Source organism: Gossypium hirsutum, chromosome A09 (genome assembly GCF_007990345.1).
Source record: "Gossypium hirsutum isolate 1008001.06 chromosome A09, Gossypium_hirsutum_v2.1, whole genome shotgun sequence".
In the NCBI taxonomy this organism is placed as follows: domain Eukaryota; kingdom Viridiplantae; phylum Streptophyta; class Magnoliopsida; order Malvales; family Malvaceae; genus Gossypium; species Gossypium hirsutum.
This window is the reverse complement of record NC_053432.1, coordinates 49,473,651-49,497,527: the sequence shown is the minus strand read 5'-3', so window position 1 is coordinate 49,497,527 and position 23,877 is coordinate 49,473,651. Positions and strand designations below refer to the sequence as shown.

At 33.8% G+C, this 23,877-nt stretch overlaps 1 protein-coding gene and 1 non-coding gene across 7 annotated transcripts in view; both read left to right on the top strand.

Moving 5' to 3' along the window:
• The first annotated feature begins 6,546 nt into the window (after positions 1-6,546).
• LOC121207455 (small nucleolar RNA R71) lies at positions 6,547-6,653 on the top strand. The gene has a single exon (XR_005902545.1). It is a non-coding gene; the product is annotated as a small nucleolar RNA R71 (small nucleolar RNA).
• Positions 6,654-14,472: 7,819 nt separating this feature from the next.
• Positions 14,473-23,877, top strand: part of LOC107888790 (ALBINO3-like protein 2, chloroplastic) — a 73,486-nt gene continuing 64,081 nt past the window's right edge. For 3 of the 6 annotated variants that reach the window (XR_005901938.1, XR_005901940.1, XR_005901939.1), the window contains exons 1-5: positions 14,473-14,840; positions 14,931-15,037; positions 16,645-16,772; positions 17,503-17,574; positions 18,876-18,977. Coding sequence is in view for 3 of the 6 variants with exons in the window: in XM_041077843.1 (XP_040933777.1) it covers positions 14,581-14,840; positions 14,931-15,037; positions 16,645-16,772; positions 17,503-17,574; positions 18,876-18,977; positions 22,739-22,768 (699 nt within the window). In the remaining 3 variants the exon portion in view is untranslated. The other 3 variants (XM_041077843.1, XM_041077841.1, XM_041077840.1) reach the window with 3 other exon arrangements.

The following is a 23,877-nucleotide window of genomic DNA, read 5'->3' as shown; positions in this document are numbered from 1 at the left end:
AACTCAAGCATTAAGAACACATAATTAAGAACAAATCAAGTATTTATCATAAAATTCAGATAATAATAACAAGATCCATCATAGGTTTCAACCCCCTTAGGTATCTAAGGGGTTTAGTTCATAATAAAATAAGAGTACATCTCAAAAGTATAAAAATAGCAAAACATAAAGAAAACTCTAAAACTCCTGAAGGAATTCCGAGAGAGATCTTCAGTCTTGGAGTAGCTCCGGCTTTTGGGATAGATCGTCTAGCTTCCTTCAAGTGATTCCTGGCGTGTGGTTTTGTACTCCAAAAAAGTTCTGGAGGGAGACCCCCTTTAAGTCATACTTAGGGTGTTTATATAGGCTTTGGATTGACTTTCTTCCTCCCTAAGTATCCTTTTCCGTGTAAAATACAACTTCTTGAAAAAGGGACACGCCCGTGTGCCACGACCGTGTGACGTGATTGCCAGGTCGTGTTCGATCTGTTAAATTGCACACGGCCGTGTGGGTCAATGGACAGGCCGTGTGAATCGTGAAAGCCTTGGTCGACACCCTCGAAAGACACGGGCGTGTGAGTTGCTCGTGTGGCAAGGCTTAGGCCGTGTCATCTTCTTGATTTGGTCTATTTTGTCCCTTTTTGACTCGTTTTTGGCTCTTTTTGACTCTTGGTACTCTCCTGAGTACAAAACATGAAATAACCGGATTAAGAGCACCAAAATTCATAAATCTAGTAATAAACATCCATAAATATGCTAAGTATTTGGGGTAAAAATATGTATAATTTTGCGTTTAATCAAATACCCCCACATTTAAGCATTTGCTTGTCTTCAAGCAAAACTCTCATTTACTACTAGAATTCATTCCTTTCAATCACATAATCATTACTGATAATGTTACAAACTATTCCACGAAAAATCATACATTGAGAATCCAACTATAGGGGCATTAAAAGCCTCAAACAATCTAAATCAAATATTTTGATAATAAAATTATAGGTAATCTCCTTCCTCTAAGTAATTAACTTTAGTATTAAATATACAAGAGATGACATCCTCACTAAAGATTCACTCAAATCACTCAAAGTGTTTAAGGTTCAAGATTAAGCACTCGATTGTCTAACATGAAAAGTTATTACCATAGGCTTGCATGAAAATCAAATCTCCACCACTTGTAAATGATATGATACACAAATCAAAAGGTCTTTGCATGGTTGTAACGGGGTTTAGGTTACGGGTATAAATACAAGCTGAAAAGAAAAAGGTTAGAATCGAGATAGTTTTAATATATTACCCCACTATCAAAAACTTAATTACTGAATCACAAACAAATATCTAGAACTATATTACATGAGCTCTCTTTTTTCATTACAACTTTAGCTTGCTGAGGATTACAATAATAATACTGTGTTTTTTTTAAGAACAAATCAAGTTAATACAATATAGAAATCATACTCCATGATTCAATAACAAAAAATGGTGAACATGGTGAAGTAACAATATTAAATTTAATCTCGATAAAAAAGGGTAAATGAAGTAAGAGGTTTTCAACAATAATGAGTTAATGGGTTAATGATGAGGGTTAATCAATAAAAAGGGTTAGTAGGCTCAAAGGGGGTTCACTAAAGGTTTAATTATGTGGGAAGGCTTTTTATAGAGTAAGTGGGTTAAATCCTAAGTGCCTTTATCATCTCAGTATATCAAATCATACGTGTGATCTCAACATGTATAATCGAAGCAAGTTCTAGAATAACAGTTCAATGTTGACATACTCAAATCACAAAAGAAGTGAGCAAGAAAGAAAGCTATATGCTCAAAAGGCTAAAAAATCTCACCAAAAATTTGGGTTTTTGATGTCATTCATGTATACTTAAGATTTCAAGATAATACCTCAATTTAGGAAAATAATCTAAAAATTTTAGTTCTCAAAATATCAACTTATCATGCTCGATTCTCTAATGTCCTATAATCAAATAATCATACATAATTCCCATGGTCTAATTCATGACATATCAACAATAATTATAGATCAATCAAAATTCATTCGATTAATATTATGAGAAAATCACTTAAGCGTAAGACCAAATTTAGGGATTTGAGAATAATGCAAAAAGTTAGGCATTATGTTCATGTTCACCCCCTACACTTAAGATGTACATTGCCCTCAATGTACAAGATAGAATGTACAAAATAAAGAAAATCATAAGAGGGAAAGAGGTGAAACTCCCTAATTTATGGATGCGGAGCTTATTCTGAGGCATGAGTGTTTGGGGAAAGTGGTAGATGCCACTGTTCTTTGCTAGATGAAGAAATTGGGTCGTTGAACATGATACTTGTGAGGTATTGTTCCCTATTTGTTTCCTCATTCCGTAAAATATTCCTAGCAGCTTTGTTTGGAAGTCTGTAGAATCATGAAGAACTTATTAAGAGTGGGTGTAGAAAGAGTGTAGTGGATTACTTGTTAGAAATACCAGAAAAATGAAGAAAATAAAATTTACTAATATAGATATGTCTTTCAAAAGAAAATAATAAAATTGAAATGAAAATAAAAATAAAAACATAGGAGGATTCAATAATCCTCGTCAGTAGGGCCCTCAGGTGGTGGCGATGGAGCTGCAGCGGTGATGTGGAAGTGCTGGCACAGCTACTGCATCATGGCCTGCATGTCGTCTATCTGTCTATCACGTCGCCGATCTCGCTCGTGAATCATCTTAAATTGTGTAGTGCAATACTGCTCGAAGTGAGCGAGTCAGTCGAAAAGGTGTGCCAATGAAGCAGCTGTATGAACTGGTCGCTCCCTAGGTGGCATGGTAGAAGGCTCCTCGTGCTATAAGAGGACATCATTAGGAACGTCCTCAAGATCCTCCTCGTTAATGGCATGAGTAAGACGGTACTGAGAAGGATCAGTCCCCCGTTGGCGTTCGATCATCCTCATGTGTAACATAGTCGTGATGCCCTGTGGAGACATCTGACCTTTCAGTGTAAGCGCTGATGATTGAGCCACAGTATTGAGGAGGCCGAAGTGTCTAGCGAGGCGCGTCACGTAGGGGCTGATAGAGATCACTCCCTTTCAATGCCGTTCCGTCTGATGGCGAATGACGAAAGAGATGAAGTATGCTAAGTCGGTCACGTGTGCATTTGTCATGCACCATAAATAGTAGGCGTCGTGGGTGTTGACGATACCGGTGCTCTCTCTCCTCTCGGTCAAGGTGTGTGCCAATATGGCATGGAGATAGCGTAAGGAAGGGGCGAGAGCTGAGGCCTTCGAGCGGCTGGGGTTGTAAGTGGAAGAGAGTGGTGCCAAAGCCTTCTAGCATAAGCAAGGAGAAATATGGATATTGCGTGGTAGTGCATTCATGTCTTCCTCCTCCATAAACTCATCGGTGTAAAGTCCCAGAGCGACTCTAAACTCTGGACACTCATCGCGCGAACTAAACCGCCTAATCGAAATTGAATGGTGCCAGGGTCGTCATTGTTCGTCATCACCACTTGTAGATGAAAAGTAGAGCATAATTCTAAAGTTAGCTATAAATAAGTGGGTTCGGTAATAGCGAAGAACCGTTCCCATAGGTCTATGGATAGGAGGGCGCGGATGGCATCAGCTAGCTAGACTTGCTCCACGACATCCCAATCGATGCAACGACCTATATTGAGGGGTCGCGCACGTAGTATCTGAAATAGCTTCTCCTGCGAAGCTTGCGAAAACTCAATGAACGGGTATTGAACTTCGGCTGTAGCACGTACCAAGGAAGAACCCGTTTCTCTACATCTTTTTGAGGATGGGACCGCAGCCTTCTTGCCTCTCGATGATGACATAATGTACCAAAAGCTACTGTAGGGTGGTGCACTGGCGTGTTAGTGGCGAGCACGGGCGTGTGGAGTAGGTACAGCAGTATGGAGGAATAATGGAGGGAAAAGAGAGGGGAAAGTGATGATTAATACAGGGGAAGTAGATTTTAGGGTGGTTTGGGGGTTAAGGAAGTGAGAATCTGGGGAATGGTGGCTGGAATAGGGATTAGGGAGTGGAGAAGAGGAGATTTCAGCTAGGGTTTTGAAATGAGGAAGAAGATGAACAGTGGTTTGCTTATATAGGGAAGGGCCACACAGCCTAGGGCCACGCCCATGTACTCTGAAGGTGAGCCCGTATCTTTTTAATTTTGCAATTTAGGTCGTGCCCGGCTACTATCCCACGCCTGTGTGTCTTGGGCGTGTGTGGCACACGGCCATGTCGCACGGTCGTGCCTAGCTTTGTTCGCTTCTCCCACGCCCGTGTGTTAGGGTACCACACCCATGTATTGTTGTCCACGGCTTAATGGCACGGGCGTGTCTTACGCCTGTGTCGAAGAAACAGAATCGAGCCTTGCCCCTGGCACGCCCGTGTTTTTCTATTCCCATACCCGTGTTCACCTATCAAGCTCACCCACGACCCTGTCTCACGGCCATAGGGATTTATTGCATCCGATGTTTTCGGGAAATCATGTCCTGCTTCCACACGGCCGTATCGCACGGCCGTGTCTCTTCCCTTGCTTGACCACGACTTTAGGCACGGCAGTGTGCTTGGCCTTGTGTGCTGGAAAACTTTGCAATTCAAAGATGAAGTTAGTGATTTAAAATGTTAGAAATTAAAAATAAAGAAATCAAAATATGTTAGTGCTCGGGTTGCCTCCCGAAAAACGCTTATTTATAGTCTAAGCTCAACTTACCTCTTTAGTGAATGGTCATGGTGGTTTGAGGAGTTTATACTCCTCATTCCTGCTATCAATCTCATCAAAATAAGGTTTTAATCGGGTGTTGTTTACCTTAAAAGTGCCGAACTTGGGATGACTCACCACCATCGTACCGAATGGAAAAATACTGAGTACCGTAAGAGGAATTTCTTCATTCGGTGTGGTAGTGACAATGTGGGGATATGCGGCATCTAGTAAGACTTTATCGCCAACCTTAAGTTGATTTAGGGAGGTATCGGACTCGTTTTGGCATAGTTACAGTTTATCATGTGTTCTCAATTTGTGTGCTCGCCATTCGTCTAGCTTCTCTATCCGTAGCCTTCGTTCTTAATGAATGTGTCCTCTATCATTTCTGGAACATGGCTCATGAACTTCTTTGAAGCTAAATTTCTACAAAGTCATATTGTCAGTTTTAGTAGATTGGTGTGGACCATTACCTTCAATGTTCGATGTGATGCCAAAATTACAAGCTTGAAAGGTGATCGTTTTGTCTCCCACACGAAGTGTAAGCTCACCTGTGCCAACATCAATAATTGTTTTAGCAGTTGCTAAAAAAGGTCTCCCTAAAATCAAAGAGGTGTTATTATCCTTCTCTATGTCTAGAACAACGAAATCAACGGGAAATATGAACTTATCTACTTTCACTAGTACATTTTCAATAATACCCCTAGGAAATCTTATAGGTTTATCTGCCAATTGAATGCTCATCCCAGTTTGTTTAGGTTTCCCAAGACCTAGTTGCTAAACATTTTATAAGGCATGACGTTGATACTAGCCCTTAAATCAGCTAATGCATTATTGACATCTAAACTACCAATTAAGCAAGGAATTGTAAAACTCCCTGGATCTTTTAGTTTGTTCGGTAGCTTATTTTTCAGAATAGCTGAGCAGACTGCGTTTAGCTCCACATGCGGTGCCTCGTCCAACTTCCGTTTATTTGCTAAAAGTTCTTTTAAGAATTTCATTGCATTTGGCATCTACGAAAGGGCTTCAATAAACTGTAGGTTAATATGTAATTTTTTTAAGAGTTTAAGGAACTTACCACAGTTTCTTGCCTCGGTTCTGGTTCAGGCTCAACAACTCCTTTATCATCTTGAATATTAATTGCGTTGAGCTATTCCCTTGGGTTAGGTTCGGTATTACTTGGCAAACTACCTTGTGGTCGTTCAGAGATTAGTTTGGAAAGCTGGCCTATCTGAGTTTTGAGTCCTTGAATCGACGCTTATTGATTTTTGAGTGCTGCCTAGGTGTTCTGAAAATGGGTTTCTGACACCGATATAAACTTTGAGAGCATCTCTTCAAGGTTCGGCTTCTTGTCTTGTTGGTAGGGTGGTTGCTGAAAACCCGGAAGATGTTGTGGTATTTGATTTCCTTGACCGCCATATGAAAAATTGGGATGGTTCCTCCAACCTGCATTGTAAGTGTTACTATATGGATTGTTTTGAGATCGAGGATTATTACCCATGTAATTTAATTGCTCGTTATCCATGTTGTGGCCATAAGGTTGGTATTCTGAATGGCTTGTTCCACCTCCACTTGCTTCGCACTGCATCACTGAGTGAACCCGTGAAGAACTAAGAAAACCATCAATCTTTTTATTTAAGAGTTCTACCTGATTATAGAGCATGGTGACCGAATTGACGTTATACACGCCGGCTGTTTTCGTTGGCTTTATCCTCATGACTTGCCACTGATAGTTATTCAATGGCATCTCCTCAATAAACTCATAGGCATCTTCCGGTATTTTATTATTGATGGTTCCGCCAGCAGTTACGTCAACCATTTACTGAGTCAAGGGATTCAGGCTATTGTGGAATGTTTGTACTTGAAGCCAAAGCAGTAACCTATGGTGAGGGCACCTTCTCAGTAAGTCATTGTATCTCTCACATGCATCATAAAGTGTTTCTAAATCCATCTGCACAAAAGAAGAGATATCATTACGTAATTTATCCGTTTTAGCCGGCGGAAAGTATTTTAGTAAAAAATTTTCGGTCATTTGTTCCCAAGTAGTAATTGACCCTCATGGTAACGAGTTCAACCACTGTTTAGGTTTGTTCCTCAATAAAAAAGGAAATAACCGAAGATGAATGACATCATCAGAAACGCCATTGATTTTAAATGTATCACAAAATTCCAAAAAGTTTGCTAAGTGAGCATTGGGATCTTCATCCTGCAAACCATCAAACTGAACAAATTGCTGTATCATTTGAATCGTGCTAGGTTTTAATTCAAAAGTATTTGCAGCTACACTAGGTCTAACTATGCTTGATTCGGTTTCTATTAAAGAAGGTTTAGTATAATCATACATAGTGCATGGAACAGGATTTTGATTAGCCGCAATTGCAGGAGGTAGCTGATTGCCTTGGTTTTCAGCCATCTCTTCGTTTGAGGGTTGAGTATTGTCTTCTTACTTGTTCTCCGTGTATCTTAAGCTGCGCTTTATTTCTCTTTAGTTTCTACGAACTATACGATTGATTTCTTCATCAAAAAGTAATAGTCCTGACGAGTTTCTTCTAGTCATAAACTATAAAAACCTGCCAAGAGAAGGAAAAAGTAAATTAATAAATAATAATAATTAAATTAAATTAAATTAAATTGCAAGAAAAATAAATGGCTAAAGTAATAAAAATTGAGCGTTCCTAATATTTTAGTTCCCCGGCAACGGCGCCAAAAACTTGATAGCGAGGTTTCGTAATAGGTTTTAAATATTTATAATGAAGATCAAACCTAGACTAACTATTATCACAACGAAAAGACGTTTTTTGTGTACCAAGTTTCAAAAGAAATTTAATTTCTGTTGTATGATTATATAAAGATAGCTTGATCATGATTTTTAATAATGGAATTGCAACATTTAGAAGTCACAATCTTATGTGTAATAGATGGATGTCAAATAATCTATATTTTTATCAAACCAAAGATGTACACACTACTTGAGACTAAAATATTAAATAAAAGACTTAAAACTTCTCACTCTAATGAGGCATACCTTTGACATTTGAGACTTGGTCATATTAACTGAGAAAGAATTATTAGACTTGTGAAAGATGGCATCTTAAATTCACTTAAAGAAGTTGATCTTCCATAATGTGAATCTTGCTTGGAAGGTAAGATGACTAAGCGATCTTTTAATACAAAAGGAACAAAGGTTCGAAAACCCCTAGGACCATTACACACTGACATATGTGGCCTCATGAGCATCATTGTAAGAGGTGGTTACGAATATTATGTAACATCTATTGATGATTATTCCAAATATGGGTATGTGTACCTTATACACCATAAGAGTGAAGCCTTTGATAAATTCAAAGAGTTTCATGTGGAAGTGGAGAAACAACTAGGTTTACCCATAAAGGCACTTCAGTCTGAATGATGTGGGAAATATTTATTAGATGAGTTCTTAGGGTACCCCATAGAGAATGAGATTCTATCCTAGTTAACCATGTTGGGTACTCCATAACAAAATTTCATGGTAGAAAAAAGAAATCGAAAGTTGTTAGACATGGTGTATTCGATCTTAAGTTATTTGAAGTTGCAAATATCTTTCTAGGGATATGCGGTACAAACAGTTGGTTATATTCTGAATGGTATGCCAACTAAAACAGCATAAAAACTCTATACAAATTGTAGCATGACAGGAAGCTAAGTATAAAACATTTAAGGATTTGGGGATGCCTAACCCACGTATTGGACAAAGATGCGAGAAAATTGGACTCACAAAAAAAATTGTGCATGTTTGTAGGATATTAGAAGGGAAAAAATGGTGGTTTATTTTATAACCCGAAAGAGCAAATTGTTATAGTGTCAATTCATGCTACTTTCATTGAAAAAGTTACATGAATGACTTCAAACCTCGAAATAAAGAGGTACTCGAAGAACTTTCGGGAAATATACAAAACCTTAACGAATAGGTTCCAAAACAAACTCCTAATAGTAGACCTACAAATAATCAACATAATAGGGTGCTTTGTCGTAGTAGGACGGTCTCTCATAGGCCTAAGTTCTTCCAATCTGGCGAAAGTGTTTTTAACACTAAGTCTGTCGAACAGGAAGATGATAAACCACTCATGTATGATGAAGCAATACAGAGTGTTGATTCCAACCTCTGGGAAATAACTATGGGAACTGAGATGGATTCTATAGATTCCAACTTAGTGTAGGAACTTATAGACTTACAGATTGGGATAAAACACATAGGGTGTAAGTAGATTTACAAAAGGAAAAGAAATGCGAATGGAAAAGTGGAAACTTATAAGGCTAGATTTGTAGCAAAATGTTATAATTAGAAATAATGTATCAATTACGAAGAAACCTTATCTCTAGTTGTCATGCTCAAGTCAATCTGTATATTGTTATCTATTGTGGTGATTCTTGATTACAAGATTTGGCATATAGATGTCAAGATAAAGATTTTGAATGACTAACTTAAAGAGAATATCTATATGATGCAACCCATCTGATATATAGCTAAAGAAAATGACCAAAAAGTTTGCAAACTGCTTAGATCCATATATGGACTTAAGCAAACATCCCACTCTTAGAATCAAAGATTTGATCAAGCAATCAAGACTTTTGGATTTAAGCAAAATGTAGATGAACCTTGTGTTTAAAAATATTTAGTGGATGAAAAGGTAGTCTTTCTCATTCGATATGCTGATGACATTCTACTAATTGGGAATGATGTAGGGACATTATCATAAATTAAACTGTAATTAGCCCAATAATTTAGCATGAAAGAACAAAGTGAGAGCATTGTATCAAGTTTCATACATAGACAAGATATTGGAGCGTTATGCAATGACCAATTTGAAGAAAGGAAATAAACATTTTGTATTAGGATTTCATCTCTTTAGAGGAATGTCCTAAGATAGTAGAAGAAAGAGATAACATCAGAAAGGTTTCTTATGCTTCTGTAGTATGAAGTCTCATGTATGTTATGCTATGCACACACCCAAATATCTATTTTACAGTGGGGTTGGAGAACGAGGGTTATATGCTTGTGTATTACGGAGAAGATCTTACTCCTATTAGATATACTGATTCTGACTTCCAAATATGTGGGATTTGAAGAAACAACATTGGGATGTGTTTTGTCCAAGATGATGGGTCCATAGTGTGAATAAGTGTCAAGTAAGGTTGCACTACTAACTTCACTATGAAGGGTCAAATATGAAGTATGGAAAAGCTATGACTCTATAACAGTGCAGATATAGCTAAGGCTCAAATAAACCACATAAGGACAAAACACATTGACGCAAAGTATCATAAGTGAGGCGGTAGTGTCTGACGAAATATTGGATGTAGTCAAAGATTATATATGAGGACAAACATTGGGATTTTTTTGCCAAGACTCTATTAGCTGGAGAGCTCTTTAGGAAACATATATACGGGTACAAGAATGTGAAACATGACTCATCTACTTCACTAGGGCAAGTGATAGATTGTTGGATCACATAAGTATACTTGTAATTTTTCAAATAGATTGGTTAATAAAAACTATTCATGAATTGCATTAAAACTTTGTATATTGTCCTAACATGGTTTTTGCACGCAAAGCAAAATGGAAAAAAAATGTTGCTTACTAGTTGTTTATTGTTTAACTAATATTTAGCAGTATTATGTGGTCATATCATAATATAGAAAGACAACTTGTATTAGTAGACGAACCTAAATATGTCCTTAGTCTAATCGAAAATGAGCAAATCGATTAAAAGACTAATATGTCGTCTATCAAGTCCAATTTAGGAGATGCTTTGTCTTGGGTATTAGAGCGGATGACTCCCAAAAGACAGAGACATAGATGTGATTGACTAGACTGATAGTACATCGAACTGGACCCAATTAGAATAGATCCTAAATCCATTTATAGATCTATTCACTTGTGATATTCATATTGTGGCATACCTAAAGATTAAGTGGATTGCGAAATATGAATTATAACTTAATAATTGTCTTGAATTATAACTTTATAAGTTTTGACATCAAAACCATATTTTTGTAAGATTTTGAGCCTTTAGAGCATCCATCCTTTTATGTTCATGTTATTTTTTATTTTGAGTGTGTCAATTAGGTCTATTATTCTAGAACTTGCTTTTGTTATGCATGTCAATACCACATTGATGATTTGATATATTGAGATGATAAAGACACTTAAGATTTAACCCACTTTGCCTTTAAATAGCCTACCCACTTATTTATCACTAGTAAAACCCTTTGAGCCTAATCCCTTTTTGTTCATTTATCACCCATTTATTTTAACCTTTAAAACCCCTTTAATCTTTGAATTACCCTTGTATTGCCTTCCATTAGTCGAGATTAGATTTTAGTAAGTTGTCTAAGCATGTTTAATAATTCATATTGCTGAATTTTTTTTAAAAAAATGTGAAAAAAAAGAAAAAAATGGAAAACTTTGGGCTATCTTGTGCAATTGTGAGATCACTATTTATGTTATAACCCTATTATCTTATTTGTTGAGCTTACATCATCACAATTTTATCTAATATAAAGGCTCACTTCAATTGTTTGTTTATTATTCATGTTAATTCTTTGCAATTCAACATCTTATTCTTTTGGTCTTGTAACTCATCAATTCAACTCTCAATTGTAATCACATTGTACATCCTTCCATGCCCTTAACCTAAACCCCATTACAACCCTTGTAATGACCTCTTAAACACTTTGAGTGCATATTAATTAGCCTTATGGTAATAAAATTCCTCATTTTGACTTTTGAGTTCATATTAATTAGCATTTAAACACTTTGAGTGTTTTAAGTGAATCTTATTGTGGATGTTAAGCCTTGTTGAGTTTGAATTTCAAGTAACTATTAAAACAGGGGAGACTCTATGTTTTATGCATTAAATTTTTTTGCTTGGATTGCTTATGCTCTTTATTGCCATTTTCATTTAAATCCTTGATGCATGGTAATCTATTAATTATCTTAAGACATGATCAGTGAAAATAACGGGTGAAGGAAAGTTAATCCAAATGTGAATTAAGGACTTTGCTTGAGGGCAAGCAAATGATTACGTGTCAAGATATTTGATAAGTGTCAAAAGTAACATATTTTAGCCTCATTTTTAGTGCATTTTAGGTAATTATGTGGCATTAATTGTGAATTATACACTATTAATCCTTTATATTCATGTTTTAGTGCTTAATAGGGCGTTTGGGAGCAATATGATTGAGAAAATGGTTAAAACTAGAACTTTGAAACATTCCAGAAGTTGGGCACATGCAACAAATTTTCACATAGGCAATCCACATGGTAGTGTGGATTCACATGGCTATGTGTTCAAGGTTCGTCGATCTTAGGAACTATGTAGACTTACGGCTGCAAGTTATGATTTTTAGGGTTTTTTGGTACTTTAAGAGGTTATAAATAGGGAAATAAGGAAGAAGTCAACCACCAAGGGAAAGCACGAAATTACCTTGAGAACATCATTGAAGTCGATTGCCAAGCAACTTTCCACCAAGATTCAAGAGTCCAAGTTGATTTTCAAGGGAGTTATCATGAAATTCTTTTATTCTAGTGGTTATATTGTAGTTTTGGATGTTTACTCTTGCCATTATGAACTAATTCTCTTAATATCTAAGGGAGATGAACCTTAGGATGGATTCTATTGTTTGATTTCTATTTTTATGCAATAAAATCTTAGCCTCTTTGTTTTCAATTATGAATGTTTTATTATTCTTGGGTTAATAATTTTAGAGTGTTAATTCATGTTTGATGTAAATAAGTCCGAGGTTGAATAGACCCTTATTGTAATTGATTAGATCTTACATAATTGAATGAAGTTACATACAATTCTAGAAATATGACGACATAAATCTACCGGATTAGAGTCAAATCTAATAAGGGGATCCATAGAGCGAATTAATGTAATAATAAGAGTTTGAATTATAAATAAATTTCAATTAATCAACTTAGAGTTAATTGCTCTTATGCTCGAAAGAGGTATTAGCATAAATTAAGGATTTCCAAGGATTAAAGAGCTAAGAAAATAAATTGCATATATTATATTGAGAATTATAGATGAAATCTAGGTGAATTCTTACCTAGACATTGTTTAGTCACTTGGTTGATACTTGATTGTTTTTGTGTTTCATTCTTTGGTGTATTCATTAGTTAATTTAGATAGTTTGATTTGATTTTAATCAATTCTTTGAATTATTAAGTTAAATAATAAAAATGTGATAGTTAGTAGTAATTGTAGTTCTCGAGAAAATGATACTTGTGCTTACTATAGCTATACTATTAATTAATAGGTGTACTTGTTTTGATCAATTTATTAATTAGTTTTGTAGACATCAACTTTATAAAAAATTTCACTACTTATTTTTAATATCGAAATTTTTGGATGTTTCAAATCAAGTAAGTAGCCTCTTAAAAGTACGATAAGCTTTAGATTTATCCTCTTAAAAACTCAGCCCAGTGTGAGATTAATAAGATTTAATTTGTATAAAAAAATCTAAGCATGTGAAAACAATCTCCAATAGCTTCCCTACATTATAGTTTCCTCCATTAATATCCAATGTTAAATTGGACTATGACACCTGAATTGTTAGTTTGAAAAGGCCAGGATTAACTTGCACACTTAACATCAATTAAATAACTTGTCGTCAGTCATCTAAGACATTTACGACTTAGACCAAATTAAATTATCGCGAAAAATCATTAAAAATGATGAGTTGCAGCGCCAAAATAGATGAGGATCTGCTAATCTTTCCATGCATTAAGTAATGGAAAGTTTTTTTTTTTAATAAAAAACTCAACCTTTTGAATCTGTTTTTTTTTTTAAATTTTTTATTTTATCGAAGATGTATTGCAGCAAGTTCATTAGTTCTAGTTATTTGGCAAGTTCAGCAAAATTGTTGGTATTTTCGACTCAATCGTACTAGAAGAAAAAAACAGAGAAGAGTGAATGTGAGCTTGAGCTGTATTTCCATGAACACTTGATATTAGAGAAAGCAATTGAGCATATAACCAAGATTAGAGAGAAAAAATTGTACTCAGGAATATAATATGCTTAAATTCATTGAGACATTTAAACAAACACTAAACATAAATTGTGTTTGGTACATAAAAATATAAATTTTTATACCTTGTGTTGACCCTCTGCACCATTTACTGCAGCATCTCTTTGATAAAAGTTAATAGATTCAAAAAGTTAACGTTTTTTTTAATTAAAAAATAGTTTAGTTTTTTTTTTATTAAAAAAAGCTTTTTATTACTTAACTCGTGGAAAGATTAGAACAACTTCATGCAGATATGTCTTGGATGACTAGCAAGTTTTTTAATTGACTTTAAGTTGCATTTTGAAGGCAGTTAATCCTAGTATTTAAAAAAATTAATCCAGAGGTTATAAATACAATTGTTTATGGGCTATCTGTCAAATTAGAAGATCTGTTTAAAATTTGAGAGGATTTAAATAAATTTATTAGGCCTAAAAAATGAGTTTAGACAAAATAAAAGTAGATTTATTTAAAATATAGATTGAGCTTGAGAGTTTGAGCTTGAACATTTTTTGAACAAACTAATATTAAGATGATTATAAATTTTTTTAAATTTAAACAAAAATTTAAAAATAAATTTCGAATCGGATCAAATTTGACAAATATAAAATAATTAATATCACACTTAAACCCGACTCGAATAATGAACTCCTCTACTTATAAACCAAATTAACATTGAATATTAATGTAGCAAAAATACAATAAATATTCAATCTGAGATAAAAGTATCAAAATCAAGACAACTTCACGGAAAAAAAGTTAACAAGTTCATATATTTAATCTGAGATAAAGGGATTTAACCGGAGTTTAAAAAAGAAAAAAACCTTTGCAGGGTTTAGGTGTTTCTTCCACTTTGGGCAATGGCGAATTCCAAGATCTTTCTTACCCACCTCCGTCGTTCTATTCCTCTCTCCACTTTTTATCTGCCGCATGTCACTCATCTCCCTTTGTGCCCTGCATCTCGATCACACCCCAACCTTCCGGCGCGCGTCTCCCCAATCCCTTACCCCGCCACTCGGTCCTTTTTCACTTCGTCCAACAATGTTGAAGAATCTATCCTTCCGGTTCGTGCAATCGTATCATTGCTTGATGGTTACCATAATCTCACTGGCTTCCCTTGGTAGGTCAATTTCTTCTCTCTTGCCCAGAATAAGAAGGAAAATGGAAATTTTGTATTTGAAGTAAAAGAAATTCGAAATCACTTTTGCAGGTGGATAACTATTGTAACTTCCACCATGGCTATGAGATTTGCATTGTTTCCCGTAGTAGTTATTCATCTTCAAAAGCTGAAAAAGATTGGAGAGTTAGCTCCTAAATGTATGTTTCTTTTATCCTTATTTAAAATCATAACATCGCTTGCTTGGAGTATGAATTAGTCAAGAACTCAAGATAGTAGGGTTCGGCTTTATGTATGCTGATCTTGCATTGCTCGAGTAATTAATCTAGCCGAGGTCTGGTATTTTTGTATTGGCCCGAGTGGCTTGTGTTGTGAGTTAGATATGGTTTATACTTTTCCTTCAACATCTTCTAATATTATACACATACTTAGTAAAATATAAAAATTGTTTTTATATTTATAAAATTTATTTGATTTGAGTTTAAGTTCAGCTCAAGCTCAAGGCTAAGTCAAGTTTGAGCTCTTGATTTGACTTAATGATAATCAGGCCTATTCAAGTTTAGCTACTGCTTCTCAATATCTTCTAGTTTTATACGCATATTTAGTAAAATATAATTTTATTTTTATATTTTTACGTTTTATTTAGTTTGAGTTTAAGTTCAGCCAAGCTTGAAGCTAATTCAAGTTTAGAGCTCTTGATTTGACTTAATGATAATCAGGCCTATGCGAGTTGAGCTTCTGTGGCTCAGTTATATTTTAACCCAATCTTTGTTGTTTTCCCCTTTTGTATCGAGTTGGCCTTGAGTCTGGCACGATATTGGCACAATTTTGCTTGGTTACACTCCTAGCAGTGAAGCAGTTACTTCCATTATTTAACCATATTTTCACACATATAAATATATATTTACCTTTGACAACCGAATCGAGTTAAACTTATCGTTTTAACTGATAGATTTTTGCGACTCTGTAATCAAATTTGTAGACAATAATAAAAGAAACTAGGGTATGCATATAATTGTAGTTTTGTTCATGGATCATAATCATAATGGAAGTTTGGATTGGAACGGAAAGTATTAACAACATTTGAGCGATTGCTTAGAAGTATTGTCCACTACAGTTTTACGTGTCTTTTTTTTTTCAGCCTTTGATTTGGTGTTGTCAAGGCGTGCAACTAGGCATTGCACCTTAGCATCAGACAGCAAAAGTGCCTCAGACCCCTTTAGGCCTAATTCATTTGATCAAGCACAGGCTTGGTGTGCTTAGGTCAGATAGGTGTGCTTTTCTGTTATGCGATAGACATAAAAAGATGTCCACTAATTGAAGTACTCTTTAATATATATTTTTTAAACTGTTTTCATCAGATGTACCTTTACTAGTAAGAAAGGAAATAATATCAAATTCTTTTACTTCTCAATATTTGAGTACTTGACAACAGACATGGTGCCATAAGGATATCATGCATAACAACAATAAAATTAAAGAAAATTTTACATGTTTACTGAACCAATCTTTCCTACATTGGGTACTAGCAACTATTACATCTGGCTTTTATCTTCGCTGATTCATTCCTTTGTAAGACATCATTTGTGCATTGTTATTTCAGAAAATATGCAGATACTGACTCCAGTGTGCATTCATATTCAGTTTGCTTAAATGTCCATATTTGAATTTTCTGACAAGAAAATTGTAGGGAAACTGATCTTTATCCATTCTGTGGAATTTATGCAAACAAGTCCTTTTTCTTTTCTTGTTGTTTGAATGTTTAACTTTGTGGTTAATTTTTTTGACACTGATGTATTTCTCATAGTGCCTTCTCCATTGCCACCACCTATGTCAGGAAGTAGTTATAAAGACCATTTTATACATTTTGAGAAGGAAAGAAAGGCAAATGGATGCCCCTCATATTTTTGGTTCTTTGCTTCCTTCTTAACTCAAGTAATTCTCCCTTCTCTAAGAATCATTTTCTTTTTTTGGATTGAAGTTCTTTTCCTATTTGACGCCTCGCATGTATGACATGCATAATATTTTAAATTTTAAGCAAAGCATCTTTTTTTGTTAGTACTATACATATTTGAATGCAAGATACATATAGGCAGAATAAAAGCCAAAATGAAAAGGATGTTCACAGATTGTAGGAAACCTTTGGAATTAAGTTACAAACATGGATTAAGAGTGTTGGACCTAGCAATTATGTGCCCGAATTGTATGAAATAAATTTATCAACAGTACTTTTGACGCATGTCTCAAGAACAAACCCTTGCAAATGAGGAGTGTCACCTTGCTACTTGTCAAGCAAGGATGTTAAAGATCGGTATATTATAGGCGTGTACTTTGTATTTATGTCAATCCTTATTTTGGGTTCGAAAATGAATAGAAAATCATCTAATCTTTTGATAGTGAAAAAAATGAAGAGCTCAAAATTACATTGATAAAAAATTGATATTTTGGGGATAAATAGTTTCATGACTTGGGATATTGTAATTGGATAAGTTGAAATTAAACAATACTAGATGATTTTTTACTATTCATACTAATAGAACTCTTACTAAAATAATCTCTCTCTCTTTCTATCCTCGTCTTTCTTTGCATAAACTCTAAAAGAAGGTTTTGCATGGCTCTGATAAGATGTCAATTATCTCACTTGCTATACCCTTTTATTTGTCAGGTCCCATGCCTTTTCTTGTGGGTGACTAGCATTCGCCGAATGTCATTGGATAATTATCCTGGGTTTGATAGTGTAAGGCATTGGCTTGGGTGTTTATTTGTACTGTAAGTTATAGTACTGCAATAATTTGAAAACATAACATATGACATGAGCTAAACATTCTTTGTAATTGCTAATTTTTGAAGGTTCATTGAATTATCAATTTTTGAGGTAAAAAGTTGAGTACTTAGAAATTTATGTATAACACTTGTCAACCATCCTTCTTATTGCTCTGTCCCTGGAAATGACAATCTCCTACATGTATTGCTTCACAGTTGACAAATTATCCATGCTGGATAAATATTCAGTGACACTTTTAATTTATAACAGTAGTGCCTGGTATAGTATCTAAAGTGGTTATGAGTTGTTAGTAGACAAGTCAAGGAAGATAATCTAAACATATTGTCCAGTTAGTCTTCTCTTTTGAAAAGTAGTATGCTTAAGCAATGAAAAAGAAGAGTTGTATATGAATTAAAATGATTTTGGCTTTGTATTTCTTCTCTTTTGTCAATATGCTTTTGTTAAATATGTGGTTGTATTGTTGGAGATAAAATTATGTAAATCAAGTTTAGTTGGACAAATTAATACGTAGAAATCATATTTTAGAACTTCTGGTAGTCGTTTGACTATCTAATGAAGAGTTTGCCATTGTTTCTATATTAGTCATACATGATAATGCTTGCAGAAGTGTGAAGATTGTTTGCTTTAAAATAATTTTGACGTTTGCTTGAATTGTAATTATTTTCATTTGGGCATTGTTTTTTAACAAAAGCGTACTTTTTATTTTAAATATTAATTCTTGGATTACATGCATTTTAGATTGTTGTATTTTTAAATTGCAGCTCTTTGTATTTTTCAATAATTGCAACCACAACCGCACACAGTTCATGCTGTCATTTGTTATTTCTTTTCCAATGATTTCAATATTTTTTGCATTTATCAAGTTGGTGCTTGAATCGCATATTTGTATTTCAATTGTAACTTTCCTTGTTTGTTGTATTGACATTCGCTTGGGCTTTGTCTCTGTCAAGATTTGTTTTAGATGAACCTAGTATTTTTACTTATTTGGTTCTAGAAATATATTTCTATAAATTGACTAGAGACCTTTAAACAACAAAAGAAAGCTTTAATCATTTGTTTATGTTGCTACATTGGTGCTTTGATTGAACTTGAGATTTGAGTTTATCTAATACACGTGAAATATATGCTAGGGTGTTGAATGTTTGACCATAGTTGTACTTTCAAACTGCTTCTCCCATTCTACAATCTTTTATTTTTTTTAATAACTGCATTGAGTTGCTCAGAAGTTTAAACTCTGACATGCTTAATTCCAGGGTGGTGCATTATGGTTCAAGAATTTAACTGAACTTCCTCACGATGTTTCGGGCTTCATCTTTCCATTCTTGATTGCTGGTTTGCACTATCTCAATGTTCAGGTACTTTAATCTTCATTATCTCTGTTACATCTTGTTAAGTGGTCTGATCCTACATCTGTAAATTACTAGGTTTTTTGTAGAATTATGTTAAAAGTCAGACTCTTACAACCATACCAATTGGTTTGAGGTTGGATGCTTAGTATGATATCAGGTCCCATCTTTTTTTATGATGTTCTTTCTACCTAACTCTATGTTAGGTTGTTTGTATTTAGGCACTATGAGTTACACGTGAAGGGGAGGGTTAAGTGGTGTTATCCCACATCTATAAGTATTAGGTTTCTTATGGACTTATATTAAATTGGGCCTCTATTTGAAAAAATCTAGTTTTGAAAATGATTATCTTGCATAATGAAAAATAAAAATTTTAAAAACCGAATCAGTTTGTGATATTTATAGCAATAAATCTTAAACCGAAATCTTACTTGTGTTTTTCGATAGACAGTTCCTTGTCATTCTCGGTTTTCAGCCAAACGATCTTTTTCGCTATTCTCTTACCACAAATTGCTTTAGGTGTGAGCTCGATCAAATCAAATCAATTACAGAAACTAAAAATAAATTTTTTTCTTTTGGATGAAAACGAAAATTTTCTTCTAAAATAAAAATCGACAGAATTGTTATTTCGGAAAATATATTTAATAATTAATGTTAGAAATTTGACGAGTCCAACACACTCACTACACTATAGAGAACCTAGGATTTACAATTAATACTACACCAACTCTCTGAAGTTAGTTAATCTTTTACTTTTTAACTTCTTAGTGCACTATAATATTCAGGCGGCAGAGTTGACCATATATCATTCAGGCGGCAAAGTCGATTATATATTAAAACTAACCCAAGTGCACTAAGTATTTAGAAACTTAAAACTTAATCGAGACTCACAATTACAAGAGAAGATAATATTTTTATTAATACACAATATAATTACAATATGACACACTTACCTCACTACCCTTCTTTGCCTTTACTTCTCACACTCTTTTGCTTATGGCTCTCTCTTACATCATCACAAGAATGAAAGCTCTCACCCCTATTTATAGAGTTTAGTGGTCGTTGGATTGTTGATACATGTCAACATACTTGCCATTAATTTTACAAATATCTAATAGTTAGAATATTTATCTAGAATATGTAGTTTTCGAGATAATATCTTATTTCTTTATATTCTAGAATTTTCTCAAGAAAATATCTCTTAAAGGGTAAGTTTGAATTTTATCTAGAAGTTGTATTTTCTTTCAACAATTGACAATAAATTCTCTCCATTTTTCGATAAAGTAACAATATGTTAAAGTTTTGTGAATAACCCTATCGATGCCATTTATTTATAGGAAGATAAGATAGAGCGCTTGTTGAACTAAAAAAGTTTATTTCAACTAGAAAACGTTCTCCTTCTTGAAGTAGGAAAGCGTTCTTCTTAAAGTAGAAGTACAGAGACTTTTGGGCCACTTTCCAATTACGAGTACTTATCGGACTTTTTGACTTAGTATTTTGTAATTTGATTCAATCCAGTTCTGTTTTTCTATTTGCAAAAATAAACTTTAACATTAAATAATTCTCATTTCAATTTTACCTCCGATCAAATTATAACGATTTTGCGATTGATAAAATTTTTGAGAAAATATATTTAATATTTAATCATTCAATTTGTTCACTATAATTGTATGGTTTATTTTCATTTTCGGGTTTTAAAATAACTTAAAAATATAAACTAATTCTTACGATCATTTTTGAGAAATCCTTGTTCATTTGTAAATGAATTCATTTTTAATTTTAATTTTCATTTCTATTTTTAAAAAATCACATTCATTTTTAAATGATTCTATTTTCTCAATTTCATTTTCATTTTGTAGAAACCATAATTATTTTCTTAATGTTTTTCATTTCTCCATTTTTATTCATTCTGTCTATTTTGATTTAACACACAATTCATTTTTTATTTCAATGAGCTAGTAGAGGGATAGATTGAACATATGTACTTGATTTTCCCAATATGATCTTATTTTGTTTTGTGATAACTATTAATCTTTTTTTTATGAAAAGTCAATTACTATGAATGATTGGTGACCATGTTTATTTTTTATCAACTATATAATGCGAATGAGATGATATGAATTTCACTGTTATGAATGATGCTATGTACTTAAGAAGTCGTACACCTAATGCACCAGCTTTCGGCTCTTTATATATTCGAACTCAGGCTTTCGGCTCTTTATATATACAAAGTATTAATGTAATTAATAAATAATTTTATTAATCAATTCGTTTGAAAAATTATAAGTGTACTTAGATGAAAAGGATACACTTAGGACACCAGATCCAACACCCTCCACCTATTATGAATTGGTTTTAGGTTGAATGCTTAACCCATCTTGTTAGCACTTAAGTTAGACGTTTCACACATTTTGCTAACTCCGAGGTTGGATGCTTAACACATCTTGTTAAATCTTTACCAATTTTGTTTGGTTACTATTTAACAAAACAATTAACTATTAAAATTCTATTTATTCTAGTGTTTAGTTGTATTACTGAACATTGCATGTGGTATATAAGTATTGGGGTGCTATCAAGTTAAGATAGTTGGTAAAGGTTAACAAACAATTTTTGATGTCATCCTTTGGTTACTTTGCCCCCCATTGAATGTTGTATTGTTGTACCAACTCCTCTATGTGAATACTTTAGAACAAGCTATCTGGTTGAACTTAGCTGGTTTGCTATTGAATTCTGTTGGTTCACTAGCTTCATGACCCACCAATGGTTTGGGTGATTTTTTATGCAATTTAAACAATAATGTTTTTGTTACTTTAATGGCCATGTAATACAACCAAGTATTATTTATCTTACTTGCCCAACATTTTGATACTTTCTTTCAATGTGCATAACACACCCTTGGTCAGATCCTAATGTCATTGTGTTAGACTTTGAATCTTTTATATCGTTATAAAATAAATAACAGTACTTGGCATTTTGGCCATTTGTTACAAGGATAATATGGGTCAGGTTTGATAAGGGTTAATGCCATAAATTGGCCAAACTTGGGGCTACATATTCCATTCTTTAGATGAAAGCAAAAAAGTGCACCAAATAGCCAATGCTGGTGGTGGTGAAAAAACTAAGAATTTTTACCAATTGTTGATTGAAAATTAAAAATGGTGCTCCTATTCTATTGGGTCTTTGGTTATTCTAAGTGAGAACTAAGAAAGGCTTTGGGCTTATTAAACATATTGAAGGAAAAAATTAAAAAAAATCTAATTATGTTTTAGGCTCTTGAGTTTCCTTTTATTTAACTTGTCAACCAAGAATAAGCCTTTCATTAACCAATTTCACAGTTTAATGTATGTATGAATGGATGGGTCTCAAGCTTTTGATATGTTTGTCTTCTTTGTTTCCTCTTCTGCGTTAATATTTGGAGCTACAAAGCCCCATGTACACAGTCTAAGCTGAAACCTAGGAGAAAGGAGATCTCCTTTTTTTGTTCCCGCTTGTTTGTTTTGCTTTTTTGTTTTGATTGTATTGCTTGCTTAGAAGTTTTGTCTCACTTTAGGCTGGCGACTTAGCATTTGTGCCGGCTCTCATCTCCTCACCCCTCTTTTCTAGATCCTTTTTCTTTTTTTTTTTTTTTTAAATTTTAAAAATTTCCAAATTTAATTTTTTTTATTTTCCCTTTTTATTTTTTCAAACTTTAGTTCTTATGCAAAATAAAGACATTCAATATTTTTATAATGGAAAAATGATAAAAAAAAAAATTTTGGTTGCTTTGCTAGTTGCAAGGTCCCAAAGATTGGCTGTTGTAGGATGGGAAGGAATTAGAAGGAATGGCCATTCCATGCAAGGACCAATCTTCTGACCAAACCACTTGATTTCCGTTGAACACTGAATAAGGGAGAAGTGGATAGAAATTACGTCCAACCAAACATGCTTATATGCAATTATTTTAACATTTGTTATTAGTTTGTTACCTTTGGTTTTAACAATTTGTACCTTGCATAACCTAGATGTGAGCGTATCTGTTGGATTCTTAAATAGACATCTTGATTCTTAATGTCATAAAATTTAGTTACTATTGTTTTAACCAAATTTAATCAATTAATTTGTTTAGTTTTGTTGTACCTGAATATTGCTCACTCCCTATTGAATAGCTCAAAAGTTATCTTTACCTCACTCATGAATGTTTCATCAGTACCATGTAAATGTTTAAAAGTCTTGATTGTAGTGGTAAGTGATTTAACTTCATCTTTTAGGAATATCAGCATCATATGTTTTTGTGATGTTTGGTAAAGAATTTTAAGCTTGGAATCCAATTTTGATGTTTGTCATCATTATTGAAGAATATTGTATGATTTTTGTTGATACTAAACCAAGGTACAGATCTGAGAGTTTGCCCATGTATTTGGGGTGGATTAAGGTTGGAAAACTAGGGATTTAAATGTTCATGCCATGGAATTAGGGTTTTCCTTTAAACTAATTAGGTGGGATTCAAATATGATATGATGTTGAAAGTGGCCTAGAATTGGAAGTTACAGATGTCTCTTGTTGACACTATAGGCCTATTAATTGTTGAATATAAAGCCACCTTCTTATTGGTTGTAACGAGATTTTTATTAATATTCAGCCCATCTTTGCTAAGTACATAAACTAGGGAGGATGGTTAAGGGTGTGCATTTGGTCGGTTTAGTTTATTCGAATTTTTTATATCACTGAATAATCCGACTAACCCATCAAACTCGAATAAACCAAACCAAAATTCTACTGTTGGGTTTAGTTGATTTTTAATATATATTTTTTACTTTTTAAGATTTATTATTTATAAAACAAAAGAAAAAAGTTACCTTTTAAATAAAATTTAGAATTTTATTTGAGTCTAACCAAAAACTTCTTTATATTATTATATTTTTAATTAACA